Raw genomic sequence first — 18,212 nt, 5'->3', positions numbered from 1 at the left:
ATCCTGTTTGATTTCTGTTTCAGTGTTAAAGGGGAACAGTATAACTTACCACTGAGAAGCTGGATGTAATCATGGCATTCATTATGATGTATTTACACTGTTTTAAGCTGATATTGACAGTTCATAACCTAAAACTAGCTAATACAACTTGTCCAGTTTTCAATTTTGTGCTTTAATTGGAGGATCAGTTACATCCTCATGCTAGAAGAATGGTTTGTTTTCTTTGACATTTAAAACCATTCTACTCCTCCTACAAATTGGCCTAAGAATTGTTTCCCTTTAATTGGGCAGATCTCTCTTGCTGGTTCTACTCCATTTTTAGACTGAAATAAATCTTTCTTTCTACTTATAAAGTTACTAGTGTTGAATTATTTGCTGCATTGTACATGAGAAAATGTACATTGAATTAAGTTGTTAACCTCTTTAGAAATTACCAACTAATATTGTAAGCCTTGTTTTCATGTCAATTTTTAAATTGTGTAATGAGTACTAATTATAACTTGCATGTTCAAGTGTGTGTCTTACCCCTTTTTACACATAAACCCCTCCCTTGGCTTACCTTCTATATGGCTGCCTACCAACATGGTCACTGAATTTCAAGCTAGTGGAGGTTCCACTCTTCTGAACCTTGATTTCTTTGGGCCCGTGGATGACAGTAGCTCTAGCAGCACGACCACAATGCCAGGTCAGCAGAGTGTTATAACCACAAATATAGTCTTAAACAATTTACTAAAAGCATGAACACATCACTTGACTTTCCTATAAACAAGGATCTTCTATATTGTATTTCTCTCAAATGTCTTTCTAGTACATTTTTTAATCTGTGTGCTATTTTCTGACATTTGTATTAAGTGCTAAGTATTTAAAAGGTACTGTCAGCTCTGTACTGATGCACATTTAAGGAGCAAATGGCTCTTAAATTCTTAAACATCAGATATGTAAAACTTTCCCACTCTGTTTCAAATGAGAACTTTTGAAAGCTTACTTTTCAGAATAATTCATGTAAAGCAATTAGAACAAAATATAAATATAGTATAAAAAGGTGAGAAACCTTCCCTCTTTTCAAACAAAAGACTATTACAATACAGTTGATTATTGAAATTAATATAGTTGTGTGTGTGTGTGTGTGTGTGTGTGTGTATATCTAGTAACTTGCTGAATGTGTGAACTATATATTTAAGTACTGAGAGATTGGGCATAGCTACCACATGTGACTATCTAAAAATTGTAATTTTGTTCATTGACAGTTAGTACTAATGCCATGATAAAAGATAAGTGTTTTTAATAATATTCGTAGTTGAAAACAAGCAGTTCCATGTTTCTAGGACACTGAAAGCTCAACAAATATTAGACCATTGACTGTAAAAGAAAAGCAATTTCAGCCATGCTTTATGGTTCATTCTCTTGATAAGGGACAAAAGTACCTGTCACTTTCTACTTTGAATAAAATGGGGAAACAATTGAATTCATATTTGTATCATGGTTACATTTTCTTTAATGTGGTTTTGACATGCTTCAAATATTTTTGTGAGCTTGTGAAAACCTGTGTCTAGGATTTTAAGTTTTTATGCTTGAAAGTTGCACTTAAATGCCTGCAAAATGCATTTATTTCTTCATTTTATGACCATTGCTGTATTTCACTTTAAGGGACAACTTCCCTCAGTTCTGAATTATTTGGTTTTTAACTTTACTCTTAATTGCACTCAAATTCACTCCAACCCCCTCTTCAGGAGCCAAATAATGTAAGCATTGTGCAGAGGTGTTGGAATAATGTGATAACAGGTTTGCCATAGAGGTGCGGGGAGCCAAAATAGAGAAGTTTAGAGCATGCTATGACATTTGCATAATTCCTTCAGAGAGATTTTTATAATAGCTAAATTTAAATCCACCAATTAACTTCTCTTTCAGTAGAGTTCACCAGTACTCTACTGGTGAATATTACCAGTAGATATTTTATAAGATGAATGGTAATATACATTCTCATTATCCTGCTGTTGTGGACACTTGAAGTGATTACTACAGTGATGCTTTGGTGGCATTTTATTGCTTTTTGGGTTTTGGTTGTTTTTTTGTTTACAAATGTATCATCCAACTGCAGGTATTACCACCTTCCCTGGTATGCCGTATCGCCATTGCCTGCGGTATTTTCCTGACTTGTTTCTGGGAAAGTCATTTGTTTCCTAGCTTACAGCTCTGTGTGTGTTTTGTGTTTAACTTTGTTTAGGAGCTTTATGTAGAATTTGGTTGGCTAACGTTTCTCAAATAATCTCATTAAGGTTTTGTAGTGCTGCCCACAACCATTCTCTGATCATTTAAAAGGAATATAGAAGATGCACGTTTTTATTTTAAAAAATCCATTTTGACTTATTTTTGAGACAAGTAGCCAATTATTTGTTAAAAAACAAAATTGATGTCAGCAGTAGAAGATTACTTCAGCACCTTTTGGTGATTAAATATTGCCTAGACTCCTCTGTCTTGTCATATCCTGATCCAAAATAACTTTATCTATAAAATGAATGTTAACAATAAATTAAGGGGACTACCATCTCTAATTTATACATCTGTTATGCTATATATGCAGCAGTTTTCTTCATTGCGCTATGCAAGCACATAATTCAGTAGGAGCTACCAAGTAACACAATAAATTGAGCAGTAACTTCAAAAATTGTACTCTGATGCAAGTGAATGCAATAATACTTGTTTTTTAGTTGATAAATGACATAGAAGGTTGTAGCTAACAAGTTATATTTGTCACAGAGCTGCATATCAAAGGGCTCACTCTGATCACATTTTTAAAAAAAATTGTAGCTTTACTATTTATACCTTAATGGGATCTCAAAAGCTTTTGCAAGTCACTCCCCCTACTAGAAGTGGACATTCAATGGAGCTGGGTGTTTTTTGATCATTTCTGAGTTCTGTAAACATCTGATGCTGTTTAAAATGCATGGTATACTGGTCTCAAACTTGGCACATTTTCCCATGTTGTATGTAAATCTGGCTAAGACCTCACTTTATGAGAATTTGGAAAAACAAGTACATATTGACTCATTTTTTTCCTAATGAACAAGTATCAAAGGCAAACACTTAATCCCTTGGTTAAGCCAAAAGGGGGGGAGAGGGTATCAGTTTCAATTATTTTGTCATCAGTTTAATTTATTAAGCACATCTCAAGACTGTTTAGTTTATGCCAGTGATTGATACGCCGGCCACTTCCTGGGCATTAATGACCCAGCAGTGAGGAGCTTATGCAAGATGCAATTGAGGGCTGTTAATCTCATCCACTTGCACCAAGGTTATGGCTATTAGTTACAAAATGGAATTGGAGGAGTAACAGGCATAGCTGGTTTTTAACTGGTGAGGTTTTGAAGTTTGGTATATGTAGAACATTTCTAAAAAATGCCCAGACATTAGCTAATATCTAACATTGCAATCAATTTATAACGGTTAATATTTTTAGATTGTTTATAGGGTTGTCAATTAATCACAGTTAATTCACGCGATTAACTCAAAAACATTAATTGCGATAAAAAACATTAATCGCACTTATAACAATAGAATACCAATTGAAATGTATTAAATATTTTTGGATGTTTTTCTACATTTTCAATATTAATTTCAATTACAACACAGAATAAAAAGTGTACCGTGCTCGTGTTATATTATTTTTGATTACAATATATGAACTGTAAAAATGATAAAAGAAATAGTATTTTTCAGTTCACCTCATACAAGTACTGAAGTGTAATCTCTTTATCGTGAAAGAGTAACTTACAAATGCAGATTTTTTTTTTTGGTTACATAACTGCACTCAAAAACAAAACAGTGTAAAACTTTAGAGCCTACAAGTCCACTCAGTTCTACTTCTTATTCTGCCAATCGCTAAGACAATGTTTACATTGACGGGAGATACTGCTGCCTGCTTCTTATTCACAATGTCACCTGAAAGTGAGAACAGGTGTTCACATGGCACTTTTGCAGCCAGCGTTGCATGGTATATATATGCCAGATATGCTAAACATTCGTATGCCCCTTCATGCTTTGGCCACCATTCCAGAGGACATGCTTCCATTCTGATGATGCTCGTTTAAAAAAATAATGCTCGTTACAATTCTCCGCCCCAAGGATTTTTTTATGTCTCCTGCTCTGTTTTACCCGCATTCTGCATATATTTCATGTTATAGCCATCTCGGATGACGACCTAGCACATGTTTGTTTTAAGAACACTTTCACAGCAGATTTGACAAAATGCAAAGAAGGTACCGATGTGAGATTTCTAAAAATAGCTACAGCACTCGACCCAAGGTTTAAAAATCTGAAGTGCCTTCCAAAATCTGAGAGATGAGGTGTGGAGCATGCTTTTAGAAGTCTTAAAAGAGCAACACTCTGATCCAGAAACTACAGAACCCAAACCACCAAAAAAGAAAATCAACCTTCTGCTGGTGGCATCTGACTTAAATGATGAAAATGAACATGTGTCAGTCCGCACTGCTTTGGATCGTTATCAAGCAGAACCCATCATCAGCATGGAAGCATGTCCTCTGGAGTGGTGGTTGCAGGTTTTTTGTACATAATTCTAAATCTGTAAGTTCAGCTTTCATGATAAAGAGATTGCACTACAGTACTTGTATAATGTGAATTGAAAAATACAGGGTTTTTTGGTTTTTAAAGTGCAAATATTATTCAAAAATAAATATAAAGTGAGCACTGTACACCTTGTATTCAGTGTTGTAATTGAAATTAATATATTTCAAAATGTAGTAAACATCCAATAATTTAATATAAATGGTATTCTATTGTCGCGTGATTACGTTTTTTAATCGCTTGACAGCCCTAATTGTTTAGCTACACAGTACACTGTATAGCTCAGCCTTTAGTTATTTGACATTAATTTTCATTGTAGTTTGAAATACCTTTTTCCTTTGTCTAAACCTGACCATATGTTAAACAAGTGATGGATATAAAATTAAGAGCACTTTGCATTCTAAATTAAGTGATTATTTGTACCCTAAATGCACACTATACTACAATTTAAAAAAATAAGCATTCATAGTTCTGGACAAAGTATATTTAGACTTTAGCAGTTGTACAGGAGATGTATTAAAATCATCCATCTGTACTTGCAATAGTCTTCAGACTAATTATTATATGAGCAGAAACTTTTTTTTTACATTATTTCCCCCTCTTGAAGCATTTTAATAAGTCTCGATTGCCAATGATTTTTAGAAAGAATAAAGGTCACGTGTAAAAGTCCTGTAGCTATTACTTTTGATGACTGTTGTACGCCACCACTTAAGAGGCAATCAGCCGAATTTTGCCCAAAACTATGCTGGGTTTTTGTGGTTTTGTTACAGCATTTCATAGAAGGCTTGTTTGTATTTTTATTCTTTGGGATTTAATGGCTTGCTATTAGAATATAAAAATCATTCAAGGTACAATGTCAAAATAGGTATGGCTTAAGATGGTAAAAGCTGGAAAATTAAGATTGAAGAATCCACTTACTTCAATAATTGGTATGCTCTAAACATGTGTGAGAGAGAAGAAAATAGAATGGGTCAAGGATTTAGATATAATTATAAATCTATGCTACTTTACAATATGTACTGTAGATTCAGTGAAGTGGAGTTAAGAATGATTGATCTTCCTCACTTTCATCAATTTTAAGCCAAGCTCTTATTACTTAATATGATATCATGTGGTTTAATAATGAGTTTGTGCAATACACTACGTAATCTTATTTGAAGCCCACTGATTTATTGTCACTATGAAACATTCATTTTTAAAACTTGATTTTGTATTTTTTCTACTTCTAAATGGCAGCTAAGCTGACTTGTTCCAATCAATCACTTGTTAAATTATTTTTTAAATAAAAACTAGTTGTTAAAATGAATAAATGTTAAATATTACACCTCCAAAATTTTAACTGTGCAAGATGCACTCTAATGAGCAAACCAAACTCTTAATGTTGGTTGCCCATAGGCTGAGACCTTGTATGCCAAATGTAAGTCCACTTTTCTACATTTTTCTAGTGCAGTTGTAAGCCACTGAAAGGGGGTGAGGAGAGGTTTGGAAACATTGACAAGTTCTGTCATGTTCTCTTACAGTATTTTGTTGAAATTTTAAATCACTCAGATGTTTACAGAAAGCGAAGCCTTTAGCATCTTGGTCTATTGCTAATTATGATGTATTTGCATCCAACCATCACTGATTATTATTTTATACTATAAGGTGTGGATCCAGAGTTGTATGAGTTGACAACTTCAAAACTGGAAACCTCCAATGCAAGCAGCAAAGTGACCGATGCATTCGCAAGGCTCATGTCCACAGTAGAGAAGGCAAGCACATCTACAAGGTAAATCATGGTGACCAGTTAAAAATTTTAAAAAACAAGGATTGGTCAGTGGCTGAGAAATGAAAGGCTGTGCCTTTAGATTCCAAGTCCTTGAATGAAACACATTTTATGTTAGTAAATACGTTAATGAAGACTAGTCCACATCACAAAATCATCATCAAAATAGGGGGAAATCTGTGATGATTTAGTCAAATCAGGAGACAATTAAAATGAGCTAGTGTGTGCATATTAATTTTCTCTATCAGAATTTAATTATTTGTAAAGATACCAAGCATGACTGGACCAGAAAAGGAGACTCTCTCAGGAAAATCATTGGCTGCTAAAAATGAGAGGATAAAGTGAGTTCTGACAAACTTAACTATAGCGCTTACCAGTTCGGTTTCACGTTGATTTAGAGGAGTCAGCTCTAACAGGTCAGTGTGGGAGAAGCTCATTTTTGTTGTGCTTACTCTACTTAATCCACAATATGGAGAGTTGTACTTGCTTTCAAGCGAGAGAAGTGAGTACAAGGGGACAAACTGCACATTAAAAACCAGCTTTATCTGTGGATCGCTCCACAGCAACTGCCAAACGCAGTGTATTTAGGAATAAGCATGTACTTCATGGACACTGCTTTTTCTTTATGTACAACCTAAATCAGAACCTTTCGGTTACATATGTATCCCTGAAGACTTGTGTATCACATTAGAGCAGAACAAGCACTCCTTATTCATAAGAACTAGTTCACATTTTTATGGCTTATTCAATGATTGTGTATCTTAGCTCTGTCCAGAGAGATCCCATTGCTATCTAAAATTCAAATGTGTAAATTCATGAATTTACTAGCATCACTTAAAACAATATTTTCTTTCAGAGTGACCCTTTAAAATCTTCCAGTTGCTGAGTAGGAATGTATGCCTTATGTATTTATAAAATATCTGTAAACCAGAGGTTCTCAAATCATGGGGTGGCCCTCCCCAGGGAAGCACAGGAATGGTCAAGGGACACGTGAGCTGTGTGCTGACTTTTTTTGTTTGTTTGTTTGTTCTCTTTTTTTAAAGAGCTCTGGCTGTCAGCCCCGGATGACTGGGGCTTGCGCAGAAGGGCCGTGCACACTCAAGAGCGGGGATAAAGGGACAGCCAATGCCCTGTCACCCCAGCTCAGGATCTCCTCACTGACCCCAATCCCCTCACTGGGAGGAGGCTTGGACTCCCCCTCTCCCCAATCCCTCACTGGGAGGCAGCCCAGACTTGGCCTCTCCTCCCCCCCACCCCAATCCCTCACCAAGAGGTGCAGCCTGGGCTCCAGCTGTCAGCCCCAGGGTGGCAGCAGCAGTGCAGAAGTAAGGGTGGCAATAGGGTGCTAAGTCTGCTGTGAAAAGTGATGGCAAATATCACTTTTCACATTGCCACCTTAGTTCTTGCTGCTGCTGGTGTGTGCTGCCTTCAGAGCTGGGCGTCCAGCCAGCAGCTGCTGCTGCTGCTCCGCTCTGCCTTCAGAGCTGGGTGGTAGTGCTCTATTACTTCCGGGGGGGGGGGGGGGGAGCGTAAACGACAACAGACACAAAGGGGGGCCCAATCAAGTAAGCTTGAGAAGCACCGTATTAAGCATATTAAGTTTAAAAGGGTAGTAACACATACTAAGTAAGCAACGTTCTGAATAACTTTTTCTGATTTATGTTTTGCAAAAAAAAAAAACCGTATTCTGTGCTTCCACTTAATATGACATTTATTGTAGAATTATGCTGTGATATGAATGGTATTTTGCAGTTTAATACTTTGATTGTGTTTAGACTAGGGTTTTTTAAACACCAAACACTAGATGTTGAAAGCACTCTCTATAGAGTTTTTTCTGAGTCTGTGGAGTATATTTTTACTGTTTCTCCACAGTGTGAAAATACCAGAAGCTGATGTTTAAAAAGAACTTACAGCAGTGGTGGGCAACCTGCGGCCCACGGGCTGCATGCAGCCCATCAGGGTAATCCGCTGGCAGGCTGCCAGACAGTTTGTTTACATTTGCACGGCTGCCTGCAGCTCCCAGTGGCCGCAGTTCGCCATTCCCGGCCAATGGGAGCTGCGGGAAGCAGCGCAGGCCACAAGGAAGTTCTGGGCCCCGCTTCCCACAGCTTCCATTGGCCAGGAACGGCGAACTGTGGCCACTGGGAGCTGCGGGCGGCCGTGCAAATGTAAACAAATTGTCTCACGGCCCGCCAGTGGATTACCCTGATGGGCCGCAGGTTGCCCATCACTGACTTACAGTGACAGTTATGAAATTTCAACTGTGAACCATTAGGGGGAGCCCTAAACCTCAGAGCTGTCTTGGTTTTTGTTTAACAGTACTGTATATAGCAGGGCTGAAAATCTAGCATCTTCTTGGAAATACAGTAACTTTTTTTTGAAAGTTTACCTCAAAATGGTCAAAGTACTGAATAGAAAAGTAAAATTTTTAGTCTTCCCGTGTAAGAGAACAATGCTCACTTCCTAATAGCTGTAGAGTGGTTTTCCAGATATTTTAATAAAAGCAGCTGAAAACTCACAGAAAAGCTTGCAAACTCCAAGGTGCATGTAGTGCTCAGAAATGTCTTTTGTTTACTCTAGTAAGTCTGTCTATAGATTTACACTTGTTTACCTGGCAGGCTTTTCAAAATGTCAGTTCAGTTTTTACAAAGTGGTAGAAAGTCTTATTCAAACGAATGTCTGTCGGCACACTACATTGTTGCATTTGATTGTGGGCTTTTTGGTTCAGCATCCAAAGTATGGTAGGAACTTCGCAAGCAGCAGGTCACCCCAAGTAGTAGCCTCCTGGTGTTTAAGCATAGAGACTAACAAGGGACATCAGAGTGCAAAAAAATGGAGTAACATGGCCGTGCAGTAGTTTTAATAATACCCACATTGCCTTAGCATTTTTTTTTTTAGATTGTTTCAAGTTTTTGAAGGAGAGGGGATTGATGATGTGGTAAAAGCAAGGAAACAAAGGTGGTGAAAGTAATTTTGGAGGCAAGAAGGTGAAGGTAAGGACGTGGTAGGATGTATATGAAGAGGATGAGGATAAAGACGAGGAAAAGTAGAGGTATATGAAGAGGCAGAGGGGAATGAGGTAGGCCAGCCTACAGATAAGGGGTTGTGATGGAAATGGAAGTTAGTATCAAATACAAATATTGATTATGGTGACACGAGGAGGCTATAACTTCTGGTCTGGTGTTTGGGGGCTTTTATGGCCTGCCACAGAAGCTGCACATGCTGATCCAACCAACATATGTTGCGAGTAACTTAGGGCTGCTGGAGTTTGATGCCCCAGATTAGTGTATGTGGTGGAGAGTAAGGTGTGGGTTGGCAGGCCTTCCCTTTATCCTGTTCCCTGGTGCTGGTGGCTATGCGAGGAAGCTTCAGGAGCTTGTGGGGGGAAAAGAAAGGGACCTTAGAGTGCGGTTAATCCTGGGTGCATGGGTGAGGGCTGGTTTGGAGCAGCTGGGATCTGAAGTTTCCAGTCTTAATTTTATTTTGCAACCAAAATTCAACTATTAAATCTGAATTTAATAATTAGCAGTGATTGGCTGCTAGTGTTTTTTTTAATTAATCCCATCCCCTCTGAAAAAGAAACATTCTGTATATCCTTTATTTTTTCTGAAATTTTTTGAACCCAAGATCTGGGGGGGGAACAAGTGAGATGGGTAAACTGAAAGTTTAGAAACCTGTTGTGGAAATGTCAAGTGACTTCCTCAAGCCACAAGGCCCCCTCATTTGTGTGAAGTAGCACCATTTTCATCCACAGCCTGGTTGCTCACAATTATACAGGTACTTCCTCAAAAGGGGGGTGGGAGGGAATTGACAAAATAGTTCCTTACGTATTGGTATATTAAACTTGAAGATAAACAAGCTAAAATGGAGAATCTATGATCCTGTAAAGCATACTGCTGAGACTCTGCAATCATGCAGAACACCATAGAATTGTCAGAGTCAAAAGTTTATCTACTGCCTTGATGAAAGAAAATGGAGGGTGGAGACCTTGCCAAGAAATGGCTGAAAATCTCATTCAAGCTTAAAAAAATATTTACTGATGGGCACTGCTGAATGCTGCAGACTAGCTTTTTAAAATTAGGGTGTGTCATATATCAGCCCATTGTTGCAGTTGGTGCTGGTATTGTGATAATATCCACAATGCTTATTCTAAACACACAAGACAGTCAGTGTCTTGGACAATATCAAAGTCAATAAATACTAGAGGTTGGGAAAAGGGGATGAAACATACAAGCAGAGAGGTCCAGTTGTAGGCTGGAACATGTACCGGTAGGTCCATATTTGTTCGGAGGCAGTGGGGGTGGTTAAACCACTCTCCAGTTGCCTTCCTGCCTAGCAATTATTAGCAGGCTAATTTCTTGTTGGGCCTCACACAAGTGCATGCTTAAAGATCATTTTAACAGTGAAGGGGTAGTGGCCTAGCATATCTCCTTGTGGAAGGTTGTTCGTTCCTTAGGAGGTACCATGGAAGAAAATACAGAGATTGTTGTGAGAGAAACAGAATGGGGCATACACATTCTGCAGATGGCATCTTAAGAAATTCTATCAAGAAGTAGCCTGCCTTCAGCCGTGTTAGGTTTCAGAGATGGTAAGAAATCTTGTGAAGTACAACCACCACCAAGGATCCATTCACTCATGTCAATCTTATGACTCAAGCTGAAAGACATGCATTTTTCCCATAAGGAGAACTGAAGAATGCAGGTACAGAAGCACTTCTCCTATTCCCAGGAACACTATCATTTAATGAACAGAATAAAACAAACCGAATAAAGTCCAGACCAGTGAGAGAGAGAGAGGTGGGATATGGTTATAGATATACATGGTGCTTTAAAAGCGACAGTTGCACAAAGCTGAAAAAACAACGAGGAGTCCTTGTGGCACCTTAGAGACTAACACATTTATTTGGGCATAAGCTTTCGTGGGCTAAAACCCACTTCATCAGATGCATGGAGTAAAAATACAGAAAGCAGTGTGTGTGTGGCTGTGTGTGCGCGCGCACACACACCACATGAAAAGATGGGAGTTGCCTTACCAAGTGGGGGGGTCAGTGCTAACGAGGCCAATTGAATTAAGGTGGAAGTGGCCTATTCTCAACAGTTGTCCAAATAAATTTGTTAGCCTCTAAGGGCTTGGCTACACTTGAAACTCCAATGCGCTGCTGCGGGAGCACTCCCGCGGCAGCACTTTGAAGTGCGAGTGTGGTCGCGGCGCCAGCGCTGAGAGAGAGCTCTCCCAGCGCTGCAGGTACTCCACCTCCCCGAGGGGATTAGCTTACAGCGCTGGGAGCGCAGCTCCCAACACTGGGGCACTGTTTACACTGGTGCTTTACAGCGCTGTAACTTGCTGCGCTCAGGGGGGTGTTTTTTCACACCCCTGAGCGAGAAAGTTGCAGCGCTGTAAAGCGCCAGTGTAGCTAAGGCCTAAGGTGCCACAAGGACTCCTCATTGTTTCTGCTGATACAGACTAACACGGCTACCACTCTTAAACCTATCACAAAGCTGAAAACAATTATAAACCAAATCAGTCGGAGAAAGAATTTAATCAGGAAAAGGTGACTGATCATTCGGAACACTTTTTCTAGATGCCCCAAAAGCCACAATCGAGGAAGAAGGCTGTCTTAGTTTAAAAAAAACAAAAAAAACCAAAACTCATTTAGAGGGCAAGTGAAGGCACCTATAAAAAATTAAAATTAGCACATACAAAAAAGGGAAAACTGATAGTAATGATATAGACTCATAGACTTTAAGGTCAGAAGGGACCATTATGATCATCTAGTCTGACCTCCCGCATGATGCAGGCCACAAAAGCTGACCCACCGACTCCTGGAATAATTCTCTCCCTAGACTCAGCAGTTGAAGTCTCCAGATCGTGATTTAAAGACTTCAAGTCGCAGAGAATCCTCCAGCCAGCGACCCCTGCCCTATGCTGCGGAGGAAGGCGAAAAACCTCCAGGGCCTCTCCAATCTACCCTGGAGGAAAATTCCTTCCCGACCCCAAATATGGCGATCAGCTGAACCCCGAGCATGCGGGCAAGATTCTCCAGCCAGACCCTCCGGAAAAAAGTTCTCTGTAGTAACTTTTAATATCCCATCATTGACCATTGTTACTAATTACCAGCGATGGCACGTTATTGACCTATTGACTAAAATCACGTTATCCCATATAAATCAGAAGCTAGGAATTGTAGAAAATTGATGAGGGAAGCAAAGGGACACAAGGAGAAATCCTATGGCCAACAGAGTTAAGGACAAGAAGAAGGAATTTATAGGAAGTATACTAGAAACAAAAATAATTCAAACAATGAAATTGATTCGTTAGAAAATGGAAATGGTAGACTAACACTTCTGCATTTTCTGCATTATTATTGATAAAATATTTGGGGGGGAAATAGATGATGTAGTCATATTAAATGGTAACACTCTTTTCATTCCACTAGTATCTCAGGTGATATAAAATAGCAACTACTCAAGTTAGACATTTTTTAAATCAGCGGGTCTGAGTAACTTGCATCTAAGAATTTTCAAACAGCTGGCAGAGGAGTTCACTGGACCATTAATGTTGGTTTTCAATAAGTCTTGGAACACTGAGGAAGTTCCAAAAGACTAGAAGAAAGCTAATGTTGTGCCAATATTTAAAAAGGGTAAACAGGATAACCTGGGAAACTATAGACCTGTCATTCTGATGTCAATGCTGGACAAGACAATGGAGTGGCTGATATAAGATTTGATTAATGAAGAATTAAAGGAGGATAATATAATTATACCAATCAACATGGGTTTAGGAAAAATAGATCATGTCTAACTAGATACCTTTTTTGATGAGATTACAAGTTCGGTTGATAAAGCTAATAGTATTGATGTAATATATTTAGACTTCTGTAAGGCATTTGCTTTGGTACTACATGACATCGTGATTAAAAAAACTAGAAAGATATAAAATTAATATGGCACACATTAAATGGATTAAAGTCTGGCTAACTGCTGGGTCCCAAAATGTGATTGTAAATGGGGAATCATTTTATCAAGTGGGTGTGTTTCTAGTGGGATCCCTGAAGGGATTGGTTCTTTGCCTTATGCTATTTAACATTTTTATTAATGACCTGGAAGAAAACATAAAATCATCATTGATAAAGTTTGCAGATGACCTAAAAATTGGGGGAGTGATAAATAACGGAGGATAGATCACTGATACAGAGTGATCTGGTGAGCTGGACTCAAGCAAACAGTATGCATTGTAATATGACTAAATGTAAATGTAATACATCTAGGACAGTACAGGTCTGTCTCATCTTACGCTGGGGTTACGTTCCGCAGTCAGCGCCTAAAGCGAAAATCACGTATAGTCAAAATTACATTGAGTATAATGGCGGGCGGAATCGCCCGCACTACAGAAACAGTATTTAAATTATTTTTCTCTTTTTTTTTTTTTTTTTTTGCCGACCGCGTAAAGCTGAAATCGCACATGTTGAATGCACCTAAGATGCGACAGACCTGTACTTACATGTAGGCTGTACTTACACAATGGGGTACTCTATCCTGGGAAGCAGTGACTCTGACAAAGATTTGGGGGTAATGGTGGATAATTAACTGAACGTGAGCTTCCAGTGCAATGTGGCCAAAAGAGCTAATGGATGCATAAAGAGGGGAATCTTGAGTACGTTATTTTACCGCTGTTTGACCACTGCTGAAAATAGTGTGTCCAGTTTTGGTGTCAACAGCTCAAGAAGGATGTTGATAAATTGGTGAGGGTTCGGAGAAGAACCATGAGAATTATGAAAGGAATAGAAAACATGCCTTATGTGATAGATTCAAGAGGGTCAACTTTTTTAGCTGAACAAAGAGAAGGTTAAGGAGTGATTTGATTAGTCTAAGTACTTAATGGGGAACAAATATTTAATAATGGGCTTGTCAGTGTAGCAGAGAAAGGCATGATGCTTGGAAGTTGAAGCTAGACAAATTAAGACTGAAAATAAAGCATACATTTTTAACAGTAAGAATAATTAACCATTGGAACAACTTACCGAAACTTGTGGATTCTCCATCTCTGACAGTATCTTAAATCAAGATTGGATGTTTTTTCTAAAAGATAAGCTCTCGGAGTTATTTTGGGGAGGTTCTGTTGCCTGTGTTGTACAAGAAGTCAGACTACATGATCACAGTGGTCGCGTCTGGCTTTGGAATTTATTAAAGTTGACAAATGCTATTGTGGGATTCAGCATCATTAGAAAAGTTACTGGCTAGGATTAATGCAACTGTCATGGCTCTTTGTACGACTTCCATCAAAGCTGGCCTCGTCAACCCTACAACTATTAGGCAATTTAACATGTCTTGAGAGGGATAAAAACAGTTTGCATTTTTACTACTTCAGATATTTAAGTTTAGGAGTCGTGGAATATAAAACCCTGCTGGGCAGTTGTAGTGGTTTTATCTGCCTACAGTGCTCGTTGCATTCAGAAACCAAGGCCATACAAAATTTAGTAGCATTGAAGCTCAAACGATGGTGGTGGTTGTAGCCAGAACTGTACAATACAATAGAACTGTATTGGTTATCTGGGAGGACAGGCTAAGTTGCAGAGCACGCCAAGGCTGTGTCTACACTACGGACCTTACATCGGCACACCTGTGCTGTGCTGCTGTAAGGTCTCCTGTGTAGCCACTCTGTGCCAGCGGGAGAGAGCTTTCCCGCCGGCATAATTAAACCACCCTCAACAAGTGGCAGCAGCTGTGTCGGCAGGAGAGTGTCTCCCGTCCATACCAGCGCTTGTGTGGGTGAAACTTATGTCAGTCAAAGGGGTGGTTCTTTCACACCCCTGACCGACAAAGGTGCTAGTATAGACAAAGCGTAAGTATGTAAGTGCTTGCAAACTGGAAGGAAAGCAGATTGTTGCATTCATGTAAATGTGTGCACTTCAGACTCTGTGGCATTTTGGGGGCGATGTTGCAGGCACTAGGCATTAAAGCTCTAGGTGGTGGCAATGCCCTTTTGCCTAGCATAGTTTGTACTTGTCAGAGACTGAGCGCCAGTAGATGCAACACCAATCATATTTCTATGACATTTCTTATATAGTAGAACCTGTTGAGCAGAGAATGAAGCGGATAAATAGCAAGAAGTTTGGGAACTCTCTGTATGCCAGACCAGCATCAATAGCAGTTTCTGTAATTGTGATCTTTGAATCAACCCTCTCCCCGCTTACTTCCTCTTTCAAACTGTCCCTTGTTGGATACAACTGCCAATCTGCTATCACCACTGTAGCACAGGAGTTTGCACCTTGAGAGGGCTGTGGTAATTCATCACTAGATTGTGGTCTAGCAGCCTATTGTATTTGCCAAATACTGATAATATACTGGTTGATGACCACATTTCAACAGCTCAGAGATAAGGTGCCCTCCAAGGCCAAGTAGAGCTCTGAGTGTAAAATAGGAAAGGAAGGAAGCACATATTGGTTTTTCTACTCCTTTCTTCACTAAATCTAGTGCACAGCTTTGTTTATCCTCCTGAATTTGGTAATCTGCCTAGTCAGTGGCTCATGAAATTCCACTGCAGCAGAGAACAGAAATCTCACTATTCTAGTGAAGGAAGCTCATGGTTAGCATCCAGGCTGCCTGGATGGTGCTTTCAGGTGGCAAACCAAAATGACAGCTCAGCGTCAACACAGTGGCTAGGTATGTTGAGGATGAGTTTGAATCCAGAGTTTTGGGCCTCTCTCCTGTTTAAGAAGCCCTGGGGAAACTGCTGAGGCAACACACTAAAACCCTTGCTTTCTCACGATCCTCTGAAGGAGTGGTACTGACAGGTGCTGAAAAGAGCTAAATCTAGCCCATCTCATTGGAAGAATTAATGCTGTAGATATGGGCTCTAAAATTGAGCCTGGGAAAGGACAAACGAGTTATAAGGAAATCTCTAATATGTTCTAGTTCATCTGTCTGATTTCAGGCCTTTGCCTTTCTGTTCTGTCCTCAAAGAAGTTTGAAAGTAAAGCAGGGGTGGCCAACCTGAGCCTGAGAAGGAGCCAGAATTTACCAGTGTACATTGCCAAAGAGCCACAATAATACGTCAGCAGCCCCCCATCAGCTCCCCCCCGTCCCGCCAATCCGCGCCTCCCCCTCCCTCCCCGCACCTCCCAATCGGCTGTTTCGTGGTGTGCAGGAGGCTCGGGGTGGGGGGGAAGGAGCAAGGGCACGGCAGGCTCGGGGGGGGGGTCGGGAAGGAGTGGAGTGGGAGCAGGGCCTGTGGCAGAGCCAGGGGTTGAGCAGTGAGCACCCCCCGGCACATTGGAAAGTCGGTGCCTGTAGCTCCAGCCCTGGAGTCGGTGCCTATACAAGGAGCCACATATTAACTTCTGAAGAGCTGCATGTGGCTCCGGAGCCACAGGTTGGCCACCCCTGAAGTAGAGCTTGCTTGTAGTAGACGTGTAAAATATTCACTGAGAAAGCAGTTCCAGTGTCTTGACAGGGGACATCTCCTATAGTGCTCCATAGTAACATTCAGTTCTTCTATCAATGGTCAGCGTTCCATAAGATCAAATATGGCTCTGTAAGGGATGTTTTGTAACAATTAGTCAAGGTCTCATTCTATTTGAAGAGTAAATTAGGTGTTTGAAGGAAAACTCTCACTGGGTTATGCCAAATGCCCAGTGACAAAGGAGTGAAGGGACATGGGGCATGATGCCTTTATTAATTTGTATTTAATAACTCTTGTGAACAATGCAGGAGGAAAAGAGTTGAGAACATAATACAAAACGTAAAGGTGATTGCTTAAATTATATTCAACAGTAGAAGCATCTTAATAGTACCTGCCCTCCTACAGAAAAAGGACTTGGTAAAATATTATGGGTTATTATTGGGTGCAGCCACTAATTATGTATCTGGATTGCATCTAGCAGGCCTCCAAGCCTCCTTTCAGATGTTCCTCTTTTGGATGAAAAGATTTCTCTGTATGTTAATGATAGTACTCCTGCTATCTTACCCAAAGGCTAAAGTTATAATTATTTCTCACATAAAGTGAACAATCCCATGATGGTGCATCGGAACTTGCAAAAATGTAACGTCTGAGTAGGAAACCAATTTCCTTCATTAAAATAACGTTTGAAACTCTGTGCCAAACTTCCATGTGAGGTAATGTTGCAATTAGGCAGGATATCATTTGTATTGCTTTACAGAAGTGGTCTTACCTCAATCAGTGGCTCTTTCTCCAGGAATGTCAAGTAATGGATTAATGCACTCTTTCTCTTCTTAACAGGAAGCCTAAAAAGGAAGAACATCTTAGTGAAGAGGCTGCCAAGGTGATTTCTAGCCTTCCTGACTTAACTTTCATGCATGCCAAGGTGTTGATGTTCCCAGCCACATTAACACCTTCAACACGCTGCCAAGAAAAGGTAGACTAAGTGATGTGAATTGGACACTTTCTATTGATTTTATTTTTTCCCCTCTGGGTCATAAAAAGCAATCTTGCTTTAATTAAAAACTTCAAGTTCAGATGATTTGTTGGTAAGCAGCACTAGAAAGGTATACATAGTAATGTATATTTATTTACATACCGGAATCTAAATTTATATTAGAAAAAAGTGTAAATAATTGGGGGTGAATCTTTTTGAAGATTTATTCTTTTTGTTGTGCTGGGATGTATACATTTCTGTCTTTGTGAAATACACTGGTGTCCTTCTTACAAAACTTTAAAAAATTAAAAAAAAAAAAGTTCCAATCTTCACTCGCTGTGAAATCCCCTTTCAGTGTTTTCAGATTGTATCAAGTGTCTTAATTTCTTTTCTGCATATATTAAAATATTTCATTTTAACTGAAAAAGCCTAAAAGGTCACATGGGTTTTTGTTTGGGATTTTTTGTTGGGGTTTTTTTTTGGGGGGGGGGG

The 18,212-nt window shown here is 39.5% G+C and overlaps 1 protein-coding gene across 2 annotated transcripts in view; it reads left to right on the top strand.

Annotated features, from left to right (window-relative positions):
• The window catches only part of AFTPH (aftiphilin), a 62,189-nt gene extending 44,302 nt beyond the window's left edge, over positions 1-17,887 (top strand). Inside the window, exons 9-11 of one of the 2 annotated variants that reach the window (XM_065400377.1) lie at positions 602-685; positions 6,226-6,349; positions 17,585-17,887. In XM_065400377.1, coding sequence (XP_065256449.1) covers positions 602-685; positions 6,226-6,349; positions 17,585-17,729 — 353 coding nt within the window. In that variant the 3' untranslated portion in view covers positions 17,730-17,887. The remainder of the gene's footprint in view (positions 1-601; positions 686-6,225; positions 6,350-17,584) is intronic. The other variant, XM_065400379.1, reaches the window with a different exon arrangement.
• Positions 17,888-18,212: the final 325 nt, after the last annotated feature.

This window comes from Emys orbicularis, chromosome 3 (assembly GCF_028017835.1).
Source record: "Emys orbicularis isolate rEmyOrb1 chromosome 3, rEmyOrb1.hap1, whole genome shotgun sequence".
NCBI lineage: Eukaryota > Metazoa > Chordata > Testudines > Emydidae > Emys > Emys orbicularis.
Note: the sequence above shows the minus strand (reverse complement) of the source record. Positions and strands in the feature narration are given on the sequence as shown.